At 39.7% G+C, this 19,686-nt stretch overlaps 1 protein-coding gene across 1 annotated transcript in view; it reads left to right on the top strand.

Moving 5' to 3' along the window:
* Positions 1–493: 493 nt before the first annotated feature.
* The window catches only part of PPP3CA (protein phosphatase 3, catalytic subunit, alpha isozyme), a gene marked incomplete at its 5' end in the record, with an annotated part of 115,173 nt that continues 95,980 nt past the window's right edge, over positions 494–19,686 (top strand). The window contains one exon of the mRNA XM_009703340.1: positions 494–694. Coding sequence (XP_009701642.1) covers positions 494–694 — 201 coding nt within the window. The remainder of the gene's footprint in view (positions 695–19,686) is intronic.

The raw sequence follows: 19,686 nt of genomic DNA, 5'->3' as shown, positions 1-19,686 counted from the left end.
TAGAGAGGTCTGTCTTGAATTTTAGCATTTTAATTGGGAGTGTATCTATGCATGTCCATGCATGGAAATGAAATATTGCACTTGTTTGTGCATTTTATGCTTTTAATGGAAGGGAGTGTTTTGTCCGTGTTCTCTAGTGCTACTAAAGCAGTTTAAGCTCCATTCCCTTCTTTCCCTGATACTCGTGTGGCTTTTTGGGGTCTTGTTTGAATGCATCTACCTGTAAATATGGCCTGAATCTTCCTCTCAATTTTTTACAGGCATGAATTATTTGTTCTTGCGTGCACGAATAATGTAACCTACAGAACATATGCGTTTTAATGGTGTCTTTGATAATCTATGTACAACTTAAACCACGAATTATAAGAGGCAGTACGAAGTTCATGTTCACACTGTTTGGCAGCAGAGATGTCTTTTTGAAATGTGTCATTATCAGTAATAGAGGCTTTGCTGTAAAAAATGACCAGATATTTTTCATTTCTTTTCCACGCAGCTGTCCCATTTCCTCCAAGTCACCGGCTCACAGCTAAGGAAGTGTTTGATAACGATGGAAAACCTCGTGTGGATATCTTAAAGGCACACCTTATGAAAGAAGGGAGACTGGAAGAGAGCGTTGCTTTGAGAATAATAACAGAGGGAGCTTCAATTCTCCGCCAGGAAAAAAATTTGCTGGACATAGATGCACCAGTCACAGGTTAGTATGGAGTTATGATGATGATGAGGACAGGATGGTTGCTGGTTTGGGACATATTAAGTAATACATTAGTGTGTGTGGCTTCCTAAGGAGCTGAAAGGCAGCTCGAAAGTCGTTTGTTCTTTCCAATACTTGATTCTGTCTTTGCTACCACTAGGATAATGGAGGCCATCAAGCATTTTGTAAATTAGAGGAAAGGATCGCGTTTGCTGAGCCCTTTCTGTTTCGAAGGCAGAGAACATTTTTAGTCTGTAGGAGAAGATTAGAAGAACTTTCTTAACTTGAAAAGTTGTCCGGCCTTTTACACTAGGTATTAATTCCATACTTTTATAGATGTCATTTGCCGTAGTAGCTCTGTTGAGAACAGACAGCGTTGGGCTCTGAAGGAACAATGGTGTCAGAGTAAATGGAAATTTTAATTAAACGCGAAGGAAAATGACGAGTGCAGAAAAAAAAAGAAAAAAATTAGCAGAATCCCAGTTTATGTTGCCTGGGGGATTAATGAATTCTGCTGGTTGCAGAGCCCATCCTGCCCTTGATTATCAAACACTACCACCCACTCATTAATCTTCAGGAAATGCCTTATACTTTGAATTTCCTTCTCTAATTGTCTCCTGCCTCCAACTGCATTCTGAATGTATGAATGCTTTTGCTTGCTCTAATGTGCCTCCTCCCCTGTTTTATTGTTGTTATCGCCTATGAATGCATTTTTGGCAAGAGATAGATGTGTGGCATAGAAAGTTAGCTGTGGGGAAAAGGTAACTAATTCCAGCCAGCTTAAACTATGAAACCAAACTATAAAACTTGGTTTGAGAATGCAGGTCCTTTTGTCACTTTTGTTTCTGGAGAGCCCTGACGAAAGAAAGAGAAATAGGTTTGTCTACTGCAGAAGTGTTACCAGTCTATTTTCAGTATGGGTAGCATTTGCCAAAAACTACAGACAAATAGTAGCAAAACCTCCATTTTCAGGAAACCTTCTCTGAAACTGAAGAGCTTAGTGTCTGGACTAGAATGATGCACAAGTTATTGAAGCCTGTAATTTTAAAAATGAAGTCCAAATAGGGGATTGTAGCTTGACCTGGGGAGGTAATGTGTATCACCTTTTATGTAATAATTAGCTTGTCATGCTGCTGTACAATTCTGATGGAAAAGATGTCAATCATGTTGCAGGTCATGGATGAATAAAAGAAGTAGGATGAATAAAAGGATCCCCGAGTAGACTGAGAATAAAGCTTTACAGACATTTTCTTTGACGCTTCAGGATAAATGGAAGAAGTTGTAGAAGTGCAATACCATTGTCCATAAATGAGTGGCAGACATGCAGAAATTCTACCGTTCTGTGTATTTTATCTTTTATTTTTTGCGTGTGGATTTTTTTCTTTTTTAAATCCATTGAGAGATGTAGACTGTAGGAGGACAGGTCTGGTGTGTTGTGTCCTGACTGATTTCCATAAGTCCATGGTTAATATTCTCTCTCTTTTTAATTTTTATCTTTAAATTTTTTTTCTTAAATGCTTTTGAATGTATTGGAGTTGTTCTGAATTATATTTTGAAGATTAATCTCCTGAAGCTTATCCCATTGTATAACACTGGTATAATTTAAGTCTTTGATTCTTTGTTCATTTGAGCCTACATCTTGCTTTGTTCCTGCTTTTGAAATTATTCTCATGCAGTGATTGTGATACTGCAGCATTCTTCAGGGTGGCTGGTAGCCACTGTCTTTCAAGCTAGCGTAGGAAAGCTGGGCTCCTAATGCTTGTTAGCGGGGTAGCTGAGAAGTGTTAATGTTCTGTATGAACAAACATGAAAGCTGGAGTTATGAAAGTAATCATCAAAAGAAGGAAAAAAAAAATAGTGAGGGGGAGGTTGGGAAAGCTTATGAGGCATGTTGTTGTGGGCCTGACAATTTTCTTTGTGTGAGTAGTACGACAGCAGGTGACTAGATAAAGAGAATATCAATTGACCGATGATGTGGTGGAAGTGCAAGGTATACAGGCAATCAAGAAATAACTGTGGAGTAGAGGAAAGGTTTTTTTCAAACGTATGGAAAAACAAACAAAACCACTGAGAGTGGAGAAGAAAATAAATTTTAGATTTTAGATGTGGCAAGCATCTTGCTGAAGAGTGACAGTGATAAATCATTAATATGGGATCCTTTGTGGGAGATGCATTCATCTTTTAGAAACATAACCCTGTAGCTGGTTAATGAGATGGTGATCATCAAAAAGAAGAGAGATGGAAGAGCATAATGATTGAAGTAAGAGCACTGTGGATTAGTACAGTGATATACTTGATAAATGCTAAAGAACATGAGAAGTTTTTTCTTTAAGTCTTGTGCAGCCATCCCTCGGTTTGAAATTTCTCTTTTGTTCATTTTAAGGGGTGATATGATTGTCCTCAGAAAAAATACCAGAGTTCCTCATGGAGGAGGCATGCAAGGAGCCTTAATGTGGAATGCACAATCCATTTTTTTGCATTTATGTATAAAACTTACTCTGTGTCTGAGATTAGCTAGAAGCACCAATGTGATTGTCATTTTGAGTTAATGCATTTTGTTTTCAAATTTGGCAAGGTTATAAGCCATTTGAAGTATTGCTGATGAATTCATTTGTGACCGTTGCTCAAATTCTCATCGTTTGCTACATACATACATGTGTACATGCGTGCAGTTTGCTGCGGTTCTGGTTTACAGCTAAGGTGAACTATTCCTGCAGTTGTTACCCAGGGCTGCTGTTTGCAGGTATGAATCTGAACAGAGCCTGAACTAAGAAGAGGCTCCAAGTCCTCTGCTATCGGTATTCTTTTTGCATCTGGAAAGTGTGGAGGCAACTTTGTCCTGACTTGTGAATGTGAGTTAGGAAGGATGAACAGAATTGGGTCAAAAAAAGTGAGTGTATTGAGGGAAAGACCGAAGGTAGGGCTGAAAAGTGGTGACAGGGTCTACTCAACAGAGGAGGAGGTGGTTGAGAGTAGCCACTTGATGACAAGAGTATGTGACAGAGGTGAAAAGCTTGCGAGACAAGGAAATGGCCAAGAGGCTGAGTCAGAGGCTGACAGAGGATGGCTGGGCAGGCAAAGTAGGAAGACGAGCAAGAGGCTGACAGGGCACTGGGACTGGCTGGGCAAGGCACCCGCTCTGGGAGGTGAAGGGACACGTTGTGGAGTGGGCCTGGCTGCAGAGGGACAGCTATGGTAGAAGCAGTTACCGGTACAGACCAGTTTCATGACTGGCAGCAGTGAGGGGCTGGCAAAAGGGTTGTGGGGTCATCTGGATTTCCAGTGTGGCGAAGAAGCCAGCTAGGCACCCTGGCCTGCCAGGATGCTTTCCAGTTGCCTGCAGCACCATGGGGAATGTCCATGCCAGCCTTCACCCACCAGGGAAGGGACAGACGGTAAGGGGACAGGGAGCCACCTTCCACAGATGGATTGTTCCCGACTTCATCTGTACCATCTTCTCTTGGAGGCATGTGGTCTTTGTCTTAAGCTTGTGGCTTTAATGAGGTTGATCTACCGCTAACTACAGCTGTTCAGTATTCAGAGGAAAGATGTCTCTATGGCAGCCTTAGAATTTCCAGTCCTGTTTTCTGTTCGTAACAGTATAATGACACATGGAGAAATTGGCTCATTTTTAATTGTTTTTTTTCTAGAAGGCTAAGGAAGTATGTCTCTGAACCGCCCTGATGGCAATATTTACTGAAGTCACGCTCCAAAGAACAGTTGGAAGTGCCAGATTTCAAATTGCCTGGGTAGCTTTATGTGGCCTTGTGATATAGGTTCATTACTTTACAGAGCGATTCTGGGCAAGTGACGTACACTACCCTTTGCAAGATGACTGACTAATTACCTGCTTGTTTTTATGGGCTCTCACTTCCAGATCTAAAATCTGCTGTTCTTAAGTACTGAACGCTCTTAACTGCATGCCAAGCATGTGTCCCTTTGGCTTCAGTGCATGGGTAACTTTCTCTGTGCATGAAGATATGTGTATACTTCTGTATATTATAGAATTATCTATAAAATGATAAGTTCTTTGGGTTTTTTATGTGTTATGTCAGAAAAACAAATTTAGGTAAAGCCTTTGGTGGTGGTGTTGCCTTCCTTGGCTCCTAGTCTGTAAAACAGACCCTTTAGCTCACCTGTGTTTTGAAGACAGTAATTCACCCGTGTCTTTTGAAATGATGAGATACTGCTATACTGAGTGGCGGTGAAAGTACGTGAGCAAGCTGATCATGCTGTCTTCAGAGTAAGGTTCGTAGAAGTTTTGTAACGAAAGCACATTTCACACAAGTGAAGAGAACACAACTTGAAAGTTACTCACTGCATGAGTGTAGTTCATTCTGTCCACTCCATGGAAAAGAGCAGAAAGTAACTATATAGTTAAGGAATTTGTAACATAATGCATATCCAAGAGAGGATGTACTTGAAACCTTCATTCTGTCACATCCTAAATATGGAGTTCTCTTTTTGCCAACATCTGTGGTGTTCACTTAAATTACTAGGTGTATGATTTATTGACATTAAAGGGCCTCAGTTCACTGGTCCTTTTCAAAGCAACCAAACCTGCACTTCTGGAACGTGATAAATTGTTGTTTTCCATCATCTGCAAAAATTACCAGTTACAAGAAACTAAATAGCGTTATTAATCTGGAGGGGCTGGTATTAAAATACAAGAACCCAAAGGTCATATTGTAGAATTTGATTTCAACAGCAAAGTAGCTGATGACAACAGCCAATTCCAGCTTCAAAGCTCGATATGATTTTTGAAGTTGGCCCTGTTTTGAGCACAGCAGGTTGTGCTACGTGGCCTTCCCCTCTTAACTTTTCTGTGATTTTAATTTATGCCTCCTTAAATGACATACTTAACTACAGGGTAGACCTAGAACTCTTAAGTGGTGTGTTTATGTAGTATCTATCATGGTGTGTCTTTGCTTGTATCTTTTGGTTTACTTTACTTGAGGATATTGTTAGATTTACAGATACTGAATGAAAATAGTGTGATATCTCTTGCACATATGACTGCACAAGTGAATAACTTTGTAAGAGCTGTGTGTTGGTGGTTTTAAGGCAAGTCTTTTTTCCCCTGTTGATATCTATTTTAAAGGTAGTTGACATGCGCTCTGTTTCTTTTTGTAACATTTGACCTCTCTCATCTTGTGTACTCAGTGTGCGCTCCTTTTGGTTAGTCTCTGCCCATCGTTATTAACAAGAGTCTCCGCCAGTAAACTAAGAACACAAAAACCTAAGTCACATGCATCTTTATAAACCTGTTTTTTTTTGCATATGGTACTTACATGTAATATATGAACATTACCGAGACAGCTGCCCGTGTACAGATATTCTCAATTCTGTTTGTGCAGGTGCCACCACCAGCAGTGGCAATGACAACGGTTTCTGGCCTGGTGACAATAGCCAGGCCGTGTGCAAGCACAGAGGGCAGCATCTGTCAGTCTCTCCTTTAGGAAAAATAAAAGGAAAATAGGTAAAACAATCATACACTCTTGTTCTAAACCTTCACGTGCTTCACTGAGAAAGCCCTGACACTGTGCTATCCTGTGTTTGAAGCTTTCTGAAATGCCAGGTGCGTGCAGCTTGGTATGTGAAGATAGGAGAGCACCGGCCAAAGACAGATAAAAACTGATTGTTGCAGTATAGAAAGTGTCTCGGTCTCTGCAGGTCTTTTGCTTGGCCATATTGTTTTCCTCTACTAGTCCTGTTTTTTGCAGCTCCCACATTTACAGATGTGGTAGATGCAAGGAAACCACTGTTCCTTGCAGAGCCTTCCTTGCTATTCCCTTTGCATCGAATGATGTAAGGTAGGGTGTGTACATATTTCCAGCAAGTATGTAAGTACTAACCTTGTGCATGCTGAGGGGGAATACAACCACTTGGAGTTTCATTGTAGTGTCTTTGGGTAAAAAGTTCTGTTGGCTTGGTTGAATGTCGCAGTGGTATGGAAATATAACTTAAATATTTGAATTGCTTGTAATGTTTCTATTGTAGTGAGCATGCTGAGAGTTTTTGCAATTTGAAATTGCAAATTGAAATCCCATCTAAATTGATGGGAGGGGAGAGGTTGTAGGCGTCTGGGGTAACCTGTGTGGTAACAACTGTGGCAACTCTGGTGATCTTCAGAAACCTTTGGTGTATTATAGGTCCATAGAAACTATAGAGGGAAAACCCTTTCCTGCCAGCATGTGCCTTTATGATCTTTGAGACTTCCAGATCTTCTTTGGGTCCATTATTCTATGGACCTCCTGGAATCTCCTGGACCTGAACGTTTCCTCATGTTCCACACGTGTTTTTCCTTTCCTCAATTTCTCTTATTTGGTAGCATAAAATAATGTTAGTAGGCTGCTAGTGCTCTGCAAGTTAAAAGTTTGTAAACATTGAGACTTTCTAGCTAAGGCAAGCTTATGAAAGTATTTTTGCCCATACTATAGTAAAAAGACAATAATGTTTAAAATTGCATTGAACTGTAGCACACATGTAAATGATCTGACGCAACTGGAAAGTCAAACTAAAACTTTTTTTTCCAATTTTTACCTTTGAAGCAGTTTAAGATAGAATTCCAGCATTCAAAATAAACAAAATTGCTTATTAGGGCCCTACAAGTACTGTAATATCTATCCATATTAGCACAGCACCAAAGTTTTTCTGAAATTAACATTTCAGTAAAAGCAATTTTAGTTAGAACTACTCTGTTTCACACTTAAGTAATTTAATTTATACTCTAACCTAATGTACCATGATTACTGTTGAGGAAACTGTTGAATTTCCAGGACACTGTCATAACTAAAATATTTACTTGTGTGTTGTGAAAAAAGCATTTACATGATCAAATTGTAAAACGTCATCTTGAATGGCTGGTGTCTTCAGACTCCCAAGGCTAAAAGCTTTAATGCTGGTTTGAAGTCTAGATGCCTGCAGCTTCTGAGGGTAAGTTTTAAACAGAATTATTGTTCTTTTCCCTTCTTTGCCGTAATGCGTTCATTAAAGTTATCTTTAAAAAGCATCTTTAATGTTGTTTGTGATACTAAGAGTGAGTGAGTGGTGGGGTCTGCCCTTCAGACAGGGTGCTGGTTACAGTACGACACTGTGTTCTGTATCTCAGCCAAGTAGTGGCATCTTTCAGTTGTGAGTAACTTCTCTACCTGCTTTAACTGTATTGCTAGTCAATCTGAAAACGTGCTGGTATTTTGTTGATTCTAGCCCTAATATGCACAAAAGTCCCAAATATTCCTGGTATAACTACATCAGTTTGAGTTCCTGCGTTATACTGGTATACGTTGCCTGTGTCGGACCAGTAACGCTTGAGAAATGGACACATATCAGCAAATTGTGCTCCCTGTCAGAATGAATTACCTGCAGTTAATTCTCCCTCATCATAGGAAAATTAACTTTGGCTGCAGTGAGGTAAATGTTATTTGAAATAAACTTTGACTTGTTTTTTTCTTAATATCAATTCATGAACTCATCTACATAAATAATACAACATTTCAACAGAACAGGTGAAACTGTGGAAGAGGAGGAAAGGGAAAGTATCAACACCACCATCTATCCTCCTTAAACAAATTATAGTCCAGATCTTTTTACATGCCTGTGTAAGGCAGATGTGTTCTCTGACTTAATGAATGAATTAGACTTTATGAAGAAATATTTGCCATCATTTTTTAAAAATGTGTTAGATACACTCTTTTCTCAATGTATGCAAGAGCGCAGTTTGCTGTTGCAGCAATTACTTCCCTTTACATATTGCCATTGAATATGTTATTAAAATACAGAGAACCTGCATGTTAAACTCCTGTTAAAAATAATTTATTATATAAACATACTTTTTTTTAACCGCTCAAGTGAACTTGATTGGATCCTTTAATTGGATTGCTGATTAAAACTGACACTGCTCCAGCTATTTTGCATGCTTTATTGAGAACTCATAATACGTCAAATTGCTTGTGGCTTAAAAACTGAGACTTCCGAAAGAAGGTTGAAGATGTAAGGCTGTGTATGCATTCAAATTTTTTTTTGATCTGTTCCTTCCTTAAATGCTTCTGTCGGTTCCAGATATAGATTGAAATGTGCCTGCTTGCATCCCTGGTAGAACAAAGTGACTGCATCTTGTAGCTTAATTGAGCTGCTTCAGACATTAGCATCTGACATTTTGGCAGAGCTGATGTTTTTCTAGTAGCAGCTGCTTAAATCTGTCATTATTGCCAAGGCAGTGGATACTACAGACCGTATTCTTTACAACTACCTTACTTGTTCTTAGAAATAATCCATCTATAGTCGACTTGCTTTGGTGCTAAAATCGTAGTCAAATAAGCCAAAGTGAAATTGTAGAATGTGATGTGCTGTTCAGATATGGAGCTTAATTTGATGCTATGAAATGGAGAATCAAATATGTATTGAGCTTCAAGTCAGCACTGAAATTGCATTGGTTAAAAAATAACCACCAGCAAAAATACAAAAACAGCTGCTTGCAAATACCTAGGTCTTTAGGACTTTGTTCTTACCATCTTTTATTTAGCATGTGGGTGCTTCCTCATGTAAATACTGACGGCACAGTGTAGCGTGTTAGCTTTTCTTCTAGGGCTATTCCAAGACGACACGGTACATCATAGCAGTGGTGTTTATTGTAGCTTCTCAGAGATTTTTCTGAAACTTGTAAATCAGGTTTTTTTACTTGCTTTGCAATTACGTAGTCAGTGGCACAACTTGAGTTAGAACTGGGTAGTTCTGGGTCTTTGACACTTGAATTCTTTTTTGAAAATAACCACGATGTTTGCACTGTGTAATTCTCATTAGAAAGAAAGAGATCCTTTGTTCTTTCCTTTTGTGTTCTCATAGCTTTGCCTAGTTATTCCTCCTTTTGATTTTGGCCTCAGGTTAATTTAACTGTATCTTAGATGGTAGTTTATATTGGCAAGGGGTATGGGAATGCAGTGGGATCACTGCTGAAATCGCAGCCACCCACGTTCCTTCCTCCCCCGTTTTGGATGGAGGAGCTACTGAAATGAGTAAGACCTAGAAAGGGGGCAGAGGGAAATTCCAGCGTATGTTTGCCTTTCCCCTCCAGCAAAACAAAAATCTATCAGTCATGCACAAACTGGCGTTCCCCACTTTATGTGAAACAATAGAGAATAGTGATTTATATGTCTGGGAGGCTGGAAGGAGGGTTGATTCTGTCTTCATCACACTGTACCTGCAATAGCTGTAGAGCAGCTATAGTGTAGAAATCAAGCTGGGAACAGCTACGGGAGAGAAGAAAAGGAACTGGAGGTGTGCGAGGGGGTGGACTAATAGCGAGACAGAAAGAAACAGTGTTTTGTGTCAGCTGAGCATTGCCACTTGGAGGTACCACTGCCTTCATCTGATTTGGGAATCGCTGCACAGAGGTGTGCCCCTGTTTAGAGGCCGGTTGTGCTTTTAGAGCTAACACCAGCCGTCTTTTGCCTTCATCTGTGCTTTATGTTTGTGTGTCTAACCTTGCACCAAAACCTGCCGGTGAAGCACTGGCAAGTGCAAAGGAGATAACTAGCAGGTTCGTTCTTAAGGGATGACAGGTAATGTTTATAATCTCTCTTAGGACGAGCATAACTTGAAGAGCACTAGAAGTTGGAAATGATGCTTATAGAAGGATGTTATTCTAGGACGGGTAGTTCTTGTACTTCTTCCTGCCTTTAGATGTTTTTTCATTAGCATTTTAATTATTCTAAAAAATACTACCCAAGCTGAGACAGATACTTTCTGTATTTAGTTTCCTGCAGTTTATCTAGATAAAACATTTATAGAATAATTTCCAAGTGCATATAATATCCTCTGTGAAGATATTACCTTTCTAAATGAAAAAAAAAAAACTGCTATAGTTCAAAACATTTTAATTAGTTTTAAAAAATCTCATATTTTTAAATTGTCTTTAAACTCTGTTAAATCCCTGCTCTCTAAATAAATGCACCAATTGTGAAGATTAAGTAGTATCTTTTCAGTCTGCAGTTGATTTCAGAAAGTCTTGGGAAGTGTCACAGGGAATTGTGGCGGTAATGTATGTGATTTGTACTGGTAGTGTGTCAAGCCACATCATTTTCTTCTGACCCAGGGGTCATTATGTCCCTTTCTTTTAGGGCATCAAATCATTAAATGGTGAGTTTCAAATTGTTCCTTGGTGCTATCTCCAGAATGACTATGTTGGCTTTTGCTTCTCTCTTCTCTTGGGTTTGGGCATCTAAACCTAGTTGAAATTCATGTATTGATACCACTTGGGATGCTCATTACTTCCTAAGAAAATATTCCTGATAAGTGAGTAGGATCTTGCTCCTCATCCTCTGACGAAGATTCAGGAAGAATTAAATTTTCAAGAGGAATCTAAGTCCTATGCTGTTTTGTCATTCCCTTTCTTTATTGTGTAAATAATCCCTTGAGCTCAGCAGTTGTGTTGAACCTTGTGGATCACTTGGTTTAAGTCAGTATTGTTCCTTTTTGTGAGTTTTTTTGGGGATCTTTAAAGCAGGCAACCTGAGGACACAATGGCAGTGGATTAAGCTCCAATTTAAGAGCGTGTGGCTAAGAATCAAAAACTGCCTTTTGGTGCTCAGCACATGGGAAGGTGCTGCAGAGAATTCTTCTGGCTCATTAGGTCTATCAGCATCATTGCTTTCAGATGGTACTTGTGAAAGTTGCCATGTTGAATATTTGACAGTTACTCTTACTCCCCCTTCTTGCTCCAAATGTGCCTCTGCAAGAAATTCTGCCTTTACAAGTGGAAAACACCACAAAAGTATGGCTTCAGTCAAAATAGGTTGAATTCAGAAACCAAAATGAAGTGCTTGTGAGTTCACTGCAGGACTTTATCCAGCCAGACCAGAAATATTTTTTTTCTGAATAATCGAGGAGATAAAACTGAGTGATCTGTGTCAGATGTATTCTTTATTAACCTATGTTAATAAAGTACACTTTAAAGTATCGTTTTTAGTCTATAACCTTAAAAAACCCAAAGAAAACGACCCGCAACACATTTCAGCTCATCTCAGGCATGTTCTCTTTCGTGTTCGGTGCCCTCGGTACCTACAGCCTGAGAGCGGCAGCGTGGGTTGGGGGCATTGCCGGTGGCCATAGAAATCAATCCTGTGACCTCAGCCTTTGATGAAGTGGCAGTGCAAGAACACTTCCATTTTCTTTCTGCTTGGCTTGCTTTCTGTCATGAGCAATAGTCGGAGTTGTCTAGAACAATAAATTATGAAAGCTAATGTTGCTGCTTTGTTCCACTTCATTTGCTTTGGCTTTTATCAGACTTTAAGAGGAGGAAAAAGCTAGTGCAGATACACAATTAAAAGTAAAGAGAAGTAGGCCTAAGAGCTGTTTGTGAGATCAGCCTACATACTTAAAACTAGGTTATCCCACCCCCCCAACCCCCAAACAATCTCAGAAACTCCGGTTGAAATGGTAAAACTCCTTTTAGGAGAAAATAAGTTTTAGGTTCTAAACAAGTAAGAAAATATGTGTCTCTAAACTGCAGTTGATTATTAAAGCCTATGACAGGTGACAGCCATTTTATCAAAATTTTACTTGAAATGAGATTTGCACGGTAAGTCAGGGTTGAAGTGAGACTAGGTTGCCCTCTAAGTACGATAAAGCAATCATTGTTAAGAATTTGAGGGTGATTTGTATGCTATACTTGTTATTTTAATGATTGATTGCAGCAGATTAAAAAGGGGCTTATAGTCTACTGATTCTCTTAGAGTTGCTTGGAGTTTGGGGGTTTTTGGTTTGTTTTTTGTTTTTATTAAGGTATATGCTACTGGATATATACTTGCTCGTTATAGTGGGAAAAACTTAATTTCCAAACACACATAGAGGTTATTTATGGCCAAACCCACTTCTTAATATAGAGGACCAGCATCAAATGTAATTAAATCCTGTGTAAATTAGTAATCGCTCTGTGGAAATCCAATGGCATTGCACCTAGATTTTATTGTAAAATTAGAGAAGAAGCAGTAAGGAGATGTGTGGGCAGAGGACACCGCGCCTGGTGCAAAATATTTCCGTGGCTCCCTGAACCCTTGTTGAGGGAACAGATGTATCCTCAGTAAACTGATGATTTTAGCAGTGCAAAATGGCTTTCAGATCATTGACGCCAGTCTAGGTGTTCAAAAGTGCTTCTGCTTTTTGTAGCGTAGAGGCTGGAGGCTTCACTATACAAAGACAATGTCAAATGCAGGATCTTCTGAAGGCATGAGCTGTTTAAAATGTGACTGGTTGAAGATGCCATCTGGTGGTATGCGTTCGGTATGTCTGACTGCTTCCTGATGTACCTGCCATCAGGACCATATATTCTTTAATGTGCAAGAGAGAAAGAGTAACCATTACGGTAAAGCCAGAATGCAGGAGTCTCCAGTTGCTACTATAGGCACAGGCCAGAAGACTACCCCAAGTCTGGGAGAGAAGGTAAGCGTAAGCAACTAATGCAAGGCAACCTTTTATTTTGCAGTCTGATTTTCTTTTTCAAAATAAGCATTTGGGAAAAATTTCCTTACTTGGGGAGGCAGTGAAAAATACAGTGGATTTGTGTTGGACTGAGGTGGCAGTGAAATGATGAACAACTGCCACCTTTGCTTGGTGCAGACTTTTGGGTCGGAAAGAAATCTGTTTCAATTGCATAAGCAAAAATTTTAATTTTTTACATTAGTTGATCAAACCTTGCTTTGTGTGTGTGTTCTAAAGCCTCAAGGGCTGTATTTTTTTTCAATCTGAAAGAATATCAGAAATAAGGATATGATCTTTCCTAGTTTTCATGTAAAGCTTTTCTCTTTGAGAAGAGCTTTTAAGGTCTAACATTAATTGAATGGGTAAAGGGTGAAACTTTGTAGCAATAGCAGTTACTCACTGCGCTATTGAAGCTAAATTACTCACTTTAGCTAGTTTAAACAAAATCAAAGCATTAGTCTGCCAAAAGACATCTATCTTCTCTTACATTTGGTGGTTATTTTGCTCTTATTTCATCACACACTTTCCCTAGACATCAATGTCTTATTCTCCAAACTAAAGCTTTTTTTTGGCATAGGGTTTCATTTGGTAATGAAGATCATGTTATTTTTGTTATGTTCTTCCTACATTAAGCCCTTTTCTTAAAATCACAGAATAATTTAGGTTAGCTAGTACCTCACATGGTTCTGCCCCTTGTTCAAAGCAGGGCCAGCTTCTAAGATGGATCAGGGCTAGATTCTGCCACTTCTTTTCTCATCTAATCCATCTTCTTCCTTCCAACTTGCACACATTCCTCCTTCCCTTTTAACACCATGTTTCTGAACAGACCTCCTACTGTTCCAACTGTGTAGTGAGGGAGGGAGGTTAACTCCTCACAAAAGCCATCATATTCTTCAAGCATCAAGACTATCCCTCTTAATGCCTGCCCCTATTTTATCAATTATCCTCATTGTCGGTTTTGCTCCAAGAAGCCCAGTGACTCATCTGAGCTCAGACCATTTCATGCTAAGCCTCTGAAACATTTCTTTCACTCTTCATAGAAGGAGGACAATATGCAGTTCCTTTTCCATTTTTTTTTTTTTCCCCTTGATGACTTTATTCTTGAAAAGTCTGGCCTTGGAAGAGTTCTTCTCTGAGCATTGAGTTTTCTGTCTGTTCTTAAGACCAAGTCCATTCACATCTGCTTCCTGGGATAGGCAGTGTTGACATTTAAGGTATCATTAAGAGCTATGACTCTGCAGTGTCCGACTGATGCTTATTCCACATTAAGCTTACTGAAGTGTAGGGAGGAGAGCATGGTGTTCAGGGGCTGTTTTGAGTGCCTGCAGCTGTCTCGTCTGTACCCTCCTTGACCACCCAGCCTCTCTCTCTGCCTTTGGCCTCACAAAGTATTGCTTGAGCAAGGCTCTGAAGAAAGAGCGATAATGGAGAGGATCCATCCACCTGAAACCTTGGCCTCAGTGATAGATAATATTATAAATACGATTTTTGTGTCTTCAGGAGTACCTAGGCACAAAATCTGACTTGCAAAAATTCTGACTGGTACCTTTGTTCCATTCTGAGGTGGCCCAAATCTCTTCAAAATTTTGAAAGTGGAGGGTTTGAATCAACTCCTGTATGGGAGTATAAAAAAGGACCTCCCCAAAGTATCTATCTACAGGGAAAGCATGGAGAAAGGTATTTCAGTTAGAAGGGTATGTTTCTAGTTGCAAGAATTTAATTCATATTGACAAGAATTTTGTGGAAAATACAGATGCTAATAGTTTGAATTTTTGATTTGATGTCTGTTCTGCTGCATTTTCCTTTTTTATTTCCTTGTGAACTAGAAACCCTTTCCAGTAAATGAGTATTTAAATCTAGAGCATATACTATATGTGACCTCGAAGCACAATTGTTATAGCTGGTAAATGTTCTGTGTGGGTGCTGTGTCAGTTGTGAGGCTCTGGTGTATTTGCATGCATACAGGGAATCGTGTAATTAACCACATTAAACTGAATAACACACAGCCTCCCCATTGTTTCTCTTTATGGGTGTAATTAGATGCTGAGAGAACTATAGCAGGAAACAGGAACAGTTTCCTCCTGCCACCCCTCAAACAAGTTTTCAGTTCCAATTAAAATAAATTACATTTTCAACCAGAAGAGATTACTCACATGGTATCTATGTCATTTAGAAACATGCACTGAAAGCCTGGTATAAAGGTAAATGCTAGAAAGGAGAAAGTGGAAGAGGATAATTTAGAAATCATCACCAATAGGAATTCAAAAGCTGATTCCTTGAATTGCTTAGTTGTGCTCCAATGAGGAATTTCTACTAGAGGTTGAGTAATGGGGGGGGGGAAGCCTTCTCACAGGATTTTGTGTTCTAGAGATTTCTTTAGTTAAACTATTTGTTGTGCTTTGACACTGACTAAAGAGTAAAGTTTTATAGTGTGGTTTGTTTTTTTTTAAAAAAACCCTTTATATTACGGGACTACTTAAGGAAGAAGTAATATGTGACAGTTTCTGCCCAACATCTGCCTGTTTTGATGGAGAGCAGCCCTGAGGAGGAGGACTTGGTGTTGGTTGATGAGAGGCTCAACGCAACCTGGCAATGTGCGGTTGCAGCCCAGAAAGCTGATCGCGTCCTGGGTTGCATCCAGAGCAGCATGACCAGCAGGTCGAGGGAGGGGATTATCCCCTCTACTCCGCTCTGGTGAGACCCCCCCTGCAGTACTGCCTTCAGCTCTGGGGTCCTCAGCACAAGAAAGGCTTGGACCCGTTGGAGTGAGCCCAGAGGAGGCCACGAAGATGATCTGAGGGCTGGAGCACCTCTCCTATGAGGACAGGCTGAGAGAGTTGGGGTTGTTCAACTCGGAGAAGAGAAGGCTCCGGGGAAGACCTTAGAGCAGCCTTCGAGTACCTAAAGGGGCTGACAAGAAAGTTGGGAGGGAGTTTTTACAAGGGCATGGAATGATAGGACAAGGGGCAACGACTTTAAACTGGAAGAGGGAAGATTTAGATATTAGGAAGAAATTCTTCCTGGTGAGGGTGGTGAGGCAGTGGCAGAGGTTGCCCAGAGAAGCTGTGGCTGCCCCATCCCTGGAAGTGTTCAAGACCAGGTTAGATGAGGCTGTGAGCAACCTGGTCTGGTGGAAGGTGTCTCTGCCCAGGGCAGGAGGTTGGAACTGGATGGGCTTTAAGGTCCTTTCCAACTCAAACCATTCTGTGATCTATCAGATGTCCCAAGAGTGCATCCTTTCCTGCACTGCTGTGCCAATAGGACTTTTAAACAGAAGAGAAGAAAGCCCTTCATTATGATACAGTTAGGTGAAAGGATAGGATTTTTAAATTATTATTATTTTTTCTGAAACGCCATATGTTTCATGTCACAAATAAAACAGTAGTTTGGTTTTGAAAGTATCAATAAACAATGAGAAGAAAAACCACCTAGTGAAAATCACATGAAAAAAGAAAAGCCTAGTCTTTTGAGCTATGATGATGTTTAAAACTAAGATTATATTTACATTCTTAATTAATAAACTATGTAAGGGAAACCAGTGATCTACTTAGTAAATGTTGTCCGGGATAGGAGCCTTTTATCCTCTTCCTGAGGATAAAAGGATGGGTTATGTGGTACGAGAAAGATTATTTGAGAGATGAGAAATTCCAAATTCTCCATTATCATCATACACTTGCAGTGACTTTTAAATCTTTTGATAGACATTATGACAAATAATGGCTGTCCTTTTAGCTTAATCATGCAGAAAAACTTATGCTACCTTGCAGGAAAAAATGGTGTCTCCTGCCCTTTCCTTAAGTATTGTGGATGTTTAAGATGTTTTAAACATAGCTGTGAAGAAACAGATAATTAGTGTATTAATATCGCTGCTTTCCATGTGTGGAAAATCTTCGTTTCAGTGGCTCCTTAATCTGTGTCTCCATGGTACCTGCTATGTACCTTACTTCAGTACGCTGATCAAACTGTGAGGGGGCTGTGGTCTGGGGAAGGTTCTTGAGTCAGGGAGCAGGTATATTTTTGAAATGTGACAGAGGTGTATATTTTTCAGTAATTTCTTATTCTGCAGATGCAGTCAAGCTCTGTGAGTGTGTCTAGTGGAGGAGGCTTTTGACACTGCTAATGCCTGATGGTCTTCCATGGTTATCCCTCCTTGCTTTCTTCTCTGTTACATAAATACGCTTTTTAAGCCATTTGTGCAACGCATCTTTGAGTCCGGGTTCAGTAGTGCTTGATACTTCTTGCAGGAGAGAGAACTCCATCCTCCAAAAAACAACACATGATCTTCAGCCTGATGAGTACAGTATTTCAAAGGTTATGGCTGATATACTGAGTATCTTGATTTAAGATAGAGAAGAGCAAGCAATTTTAATGTAACCCAATTTTTGGATAGAAAAAGCAGAGAGTTGGAGAAACTAACTGATCGGTCCATGCTTGCTATGTTGGGGTTTGGAGCAACCTCACCTTTCTGTGAGTTTTCAGAACGGCTTGTTTTGTGAAGTTTAGTATAAAGATGATAATGCAGTTCTGGACTGGAAATCTGAGCTGCATTTGGAAGATTTGATAGCGGTTTGTGTCTCTGCAATTGTGTGGTAAACTTTGAAGTAAAAGCTTTGCGATGACAATTCAATTGGAAAATTAACTATACAATCTGGAAGATAGCTCATTCTCCTCCCACTTCTTCCCCATCCTTTCATCTACAAAAATAGTGTAATTCCTGGCAATCTTCTTATTTTCACTGCAATTTTCCAGTGTCCTTGATGATATTGGAAAATGTACAAGTCTTAATTGCTTCCTTTTTTGAGATACATGAAGACATTGCTCTTCATATATATATTTTTTTTAATATGTGGTGTTGCTTTTTGGGGTTTAAAGTTAAAATGCTGAGACAGTTTTGTAAAATTGGCTGTAATAGTAAATTCGGCTCATTCCGTAAGGAGTTTAGAGCATGTTCTTGTACTATGACTGCTGTTAGTTTGCCAGCCACATAACTGCAAATATCCTTTTTGACCTGATGCAATCACTGATTTATAATAATGATACCATTGTACGTATTGTTGGTTGAAGGGAACGAAACAAGTCATGCAGAAGATGTTTCCTCAGGTGAGCAGAGCTAGGCATCTAGGTCCTCCATTTTCATTTCACCTGCTGAAATGCTGAGCCGATGTGAGTGACCTTCTCCTCCAGCGTGGCTGTGGACATCTTGAGTGGCATTTGTGGTTGGCTTGGCTGGCTGGGGGCTGTTCTGTGGGAGCAGCCTGACCTGCCCGCTGCCTGGCTGGTCCTCTGGAGGTCCCCTGGACCCACGTTCAGCTGTTCCGGCATCCTAACCCCACTGAAATCTAACCTGGCAAAAATTAACATAATTAAATATAGTAGTTGGCTTTTTGCTGGTTTAGTATGCTGAAGCAGTTCATTTTGCTTGAGGATGTCTGAGACCAGGAGCCGGAGCAAGGGAGCGAGAGGACCGCAATGACCAGGAGCATGATTAGCTGAGACTGGCGTGAACCCTCAGGCTGAAATTACGTTTGCTTGTTAGGGAAGCTGAAGGTACTCTGTCATTTCTTTGAAATAAAGTATTTTCCTGAATGCTCAGGAAAGAATAAATACCAGTACCTGGTAAAGTCAAGTCAAATGTATAATCTGGGCGTGTTTAATATGCATAACCAAAACATTTTCATTTTCTTATGGTATGATATTTAAATTATAGGAGAAATGCAACATTTCTTGAAAAGTAATTTGCTATAGTCCTTATATTGCTACTACATGGAAGATCTGCTGATATTTTTCTGAGTATTGCAGAGTAATCCTAGACTCAGTATTTGAGTCATCCCGTGGCAAATGAGCTGTGATGCTTTTGTCATCAAGAAACTCAGTACAGCATGATGCTTCTTCGCTGTGATTTCGATCTGGTAAATATGCCTAAATTATACTTGTGAAATTTGCTCAAAAGATGAAAAGCTTGTATTTGTTTTCATTGCAATAATTCTCTGTAGAACCAGTGCATGGGAGGTCAACTGTTCACTTGTCGGCTTGAAGAGAGTCTGAAATCGGTATGTGTGTATGAACACACAAGGTACAAAGCTTACACTTATTTCGAGTTGGGTTTCATGCGCTTGTGTGTCTGTGTGCACACATATTGCACCCTATCCTGGTGGAGCATCAGACTGTATAGATTTGACATGGGTTTTAAAGGTATTTGAGGTGTTTAGAATAAATAAGCTAACATTCTTTTTCAAAAGTAGCAACATTGCTTGTGCCAGTGCCCAGAATTATGGTTTGGTTTGCAACTGTTTGTTACTTGTATACTAAATACTAGATGTGGATATACTAGATGTATCTCTTGATGAGGGATGCCTGTACTCTGTTTTGTTACAGTCTTCCCAGGGTTTTCAGTTCTATCCTTGCAAGTTTCATTTTGTTGTACTCCAAGGAATATCAGTTAAAAAGTAATTTCTGGTGCCTTAGCATCCATTTGCTACTTTTTCTCCTGTTCAATCATAAAGTCTGTTTATAAAGAT

Source organism: Cariama cristata, unplaced genomic scaffold, assembly GCF_000690535.1.
Source record: "Cariama cristata isolate BGI_N322 unplaced genomic scaffold, ASM69053v1 scaffold6737, whole genome shotgun sequence".
NCBI lineage: Eukaryota > Metazoa > Chordata > Aves > Cariamiformes > Cariamidae > Cariama > Cariama cristata.
This window is presented reverse-complemented; position numbering and strand designations above follow the sequence as displayed.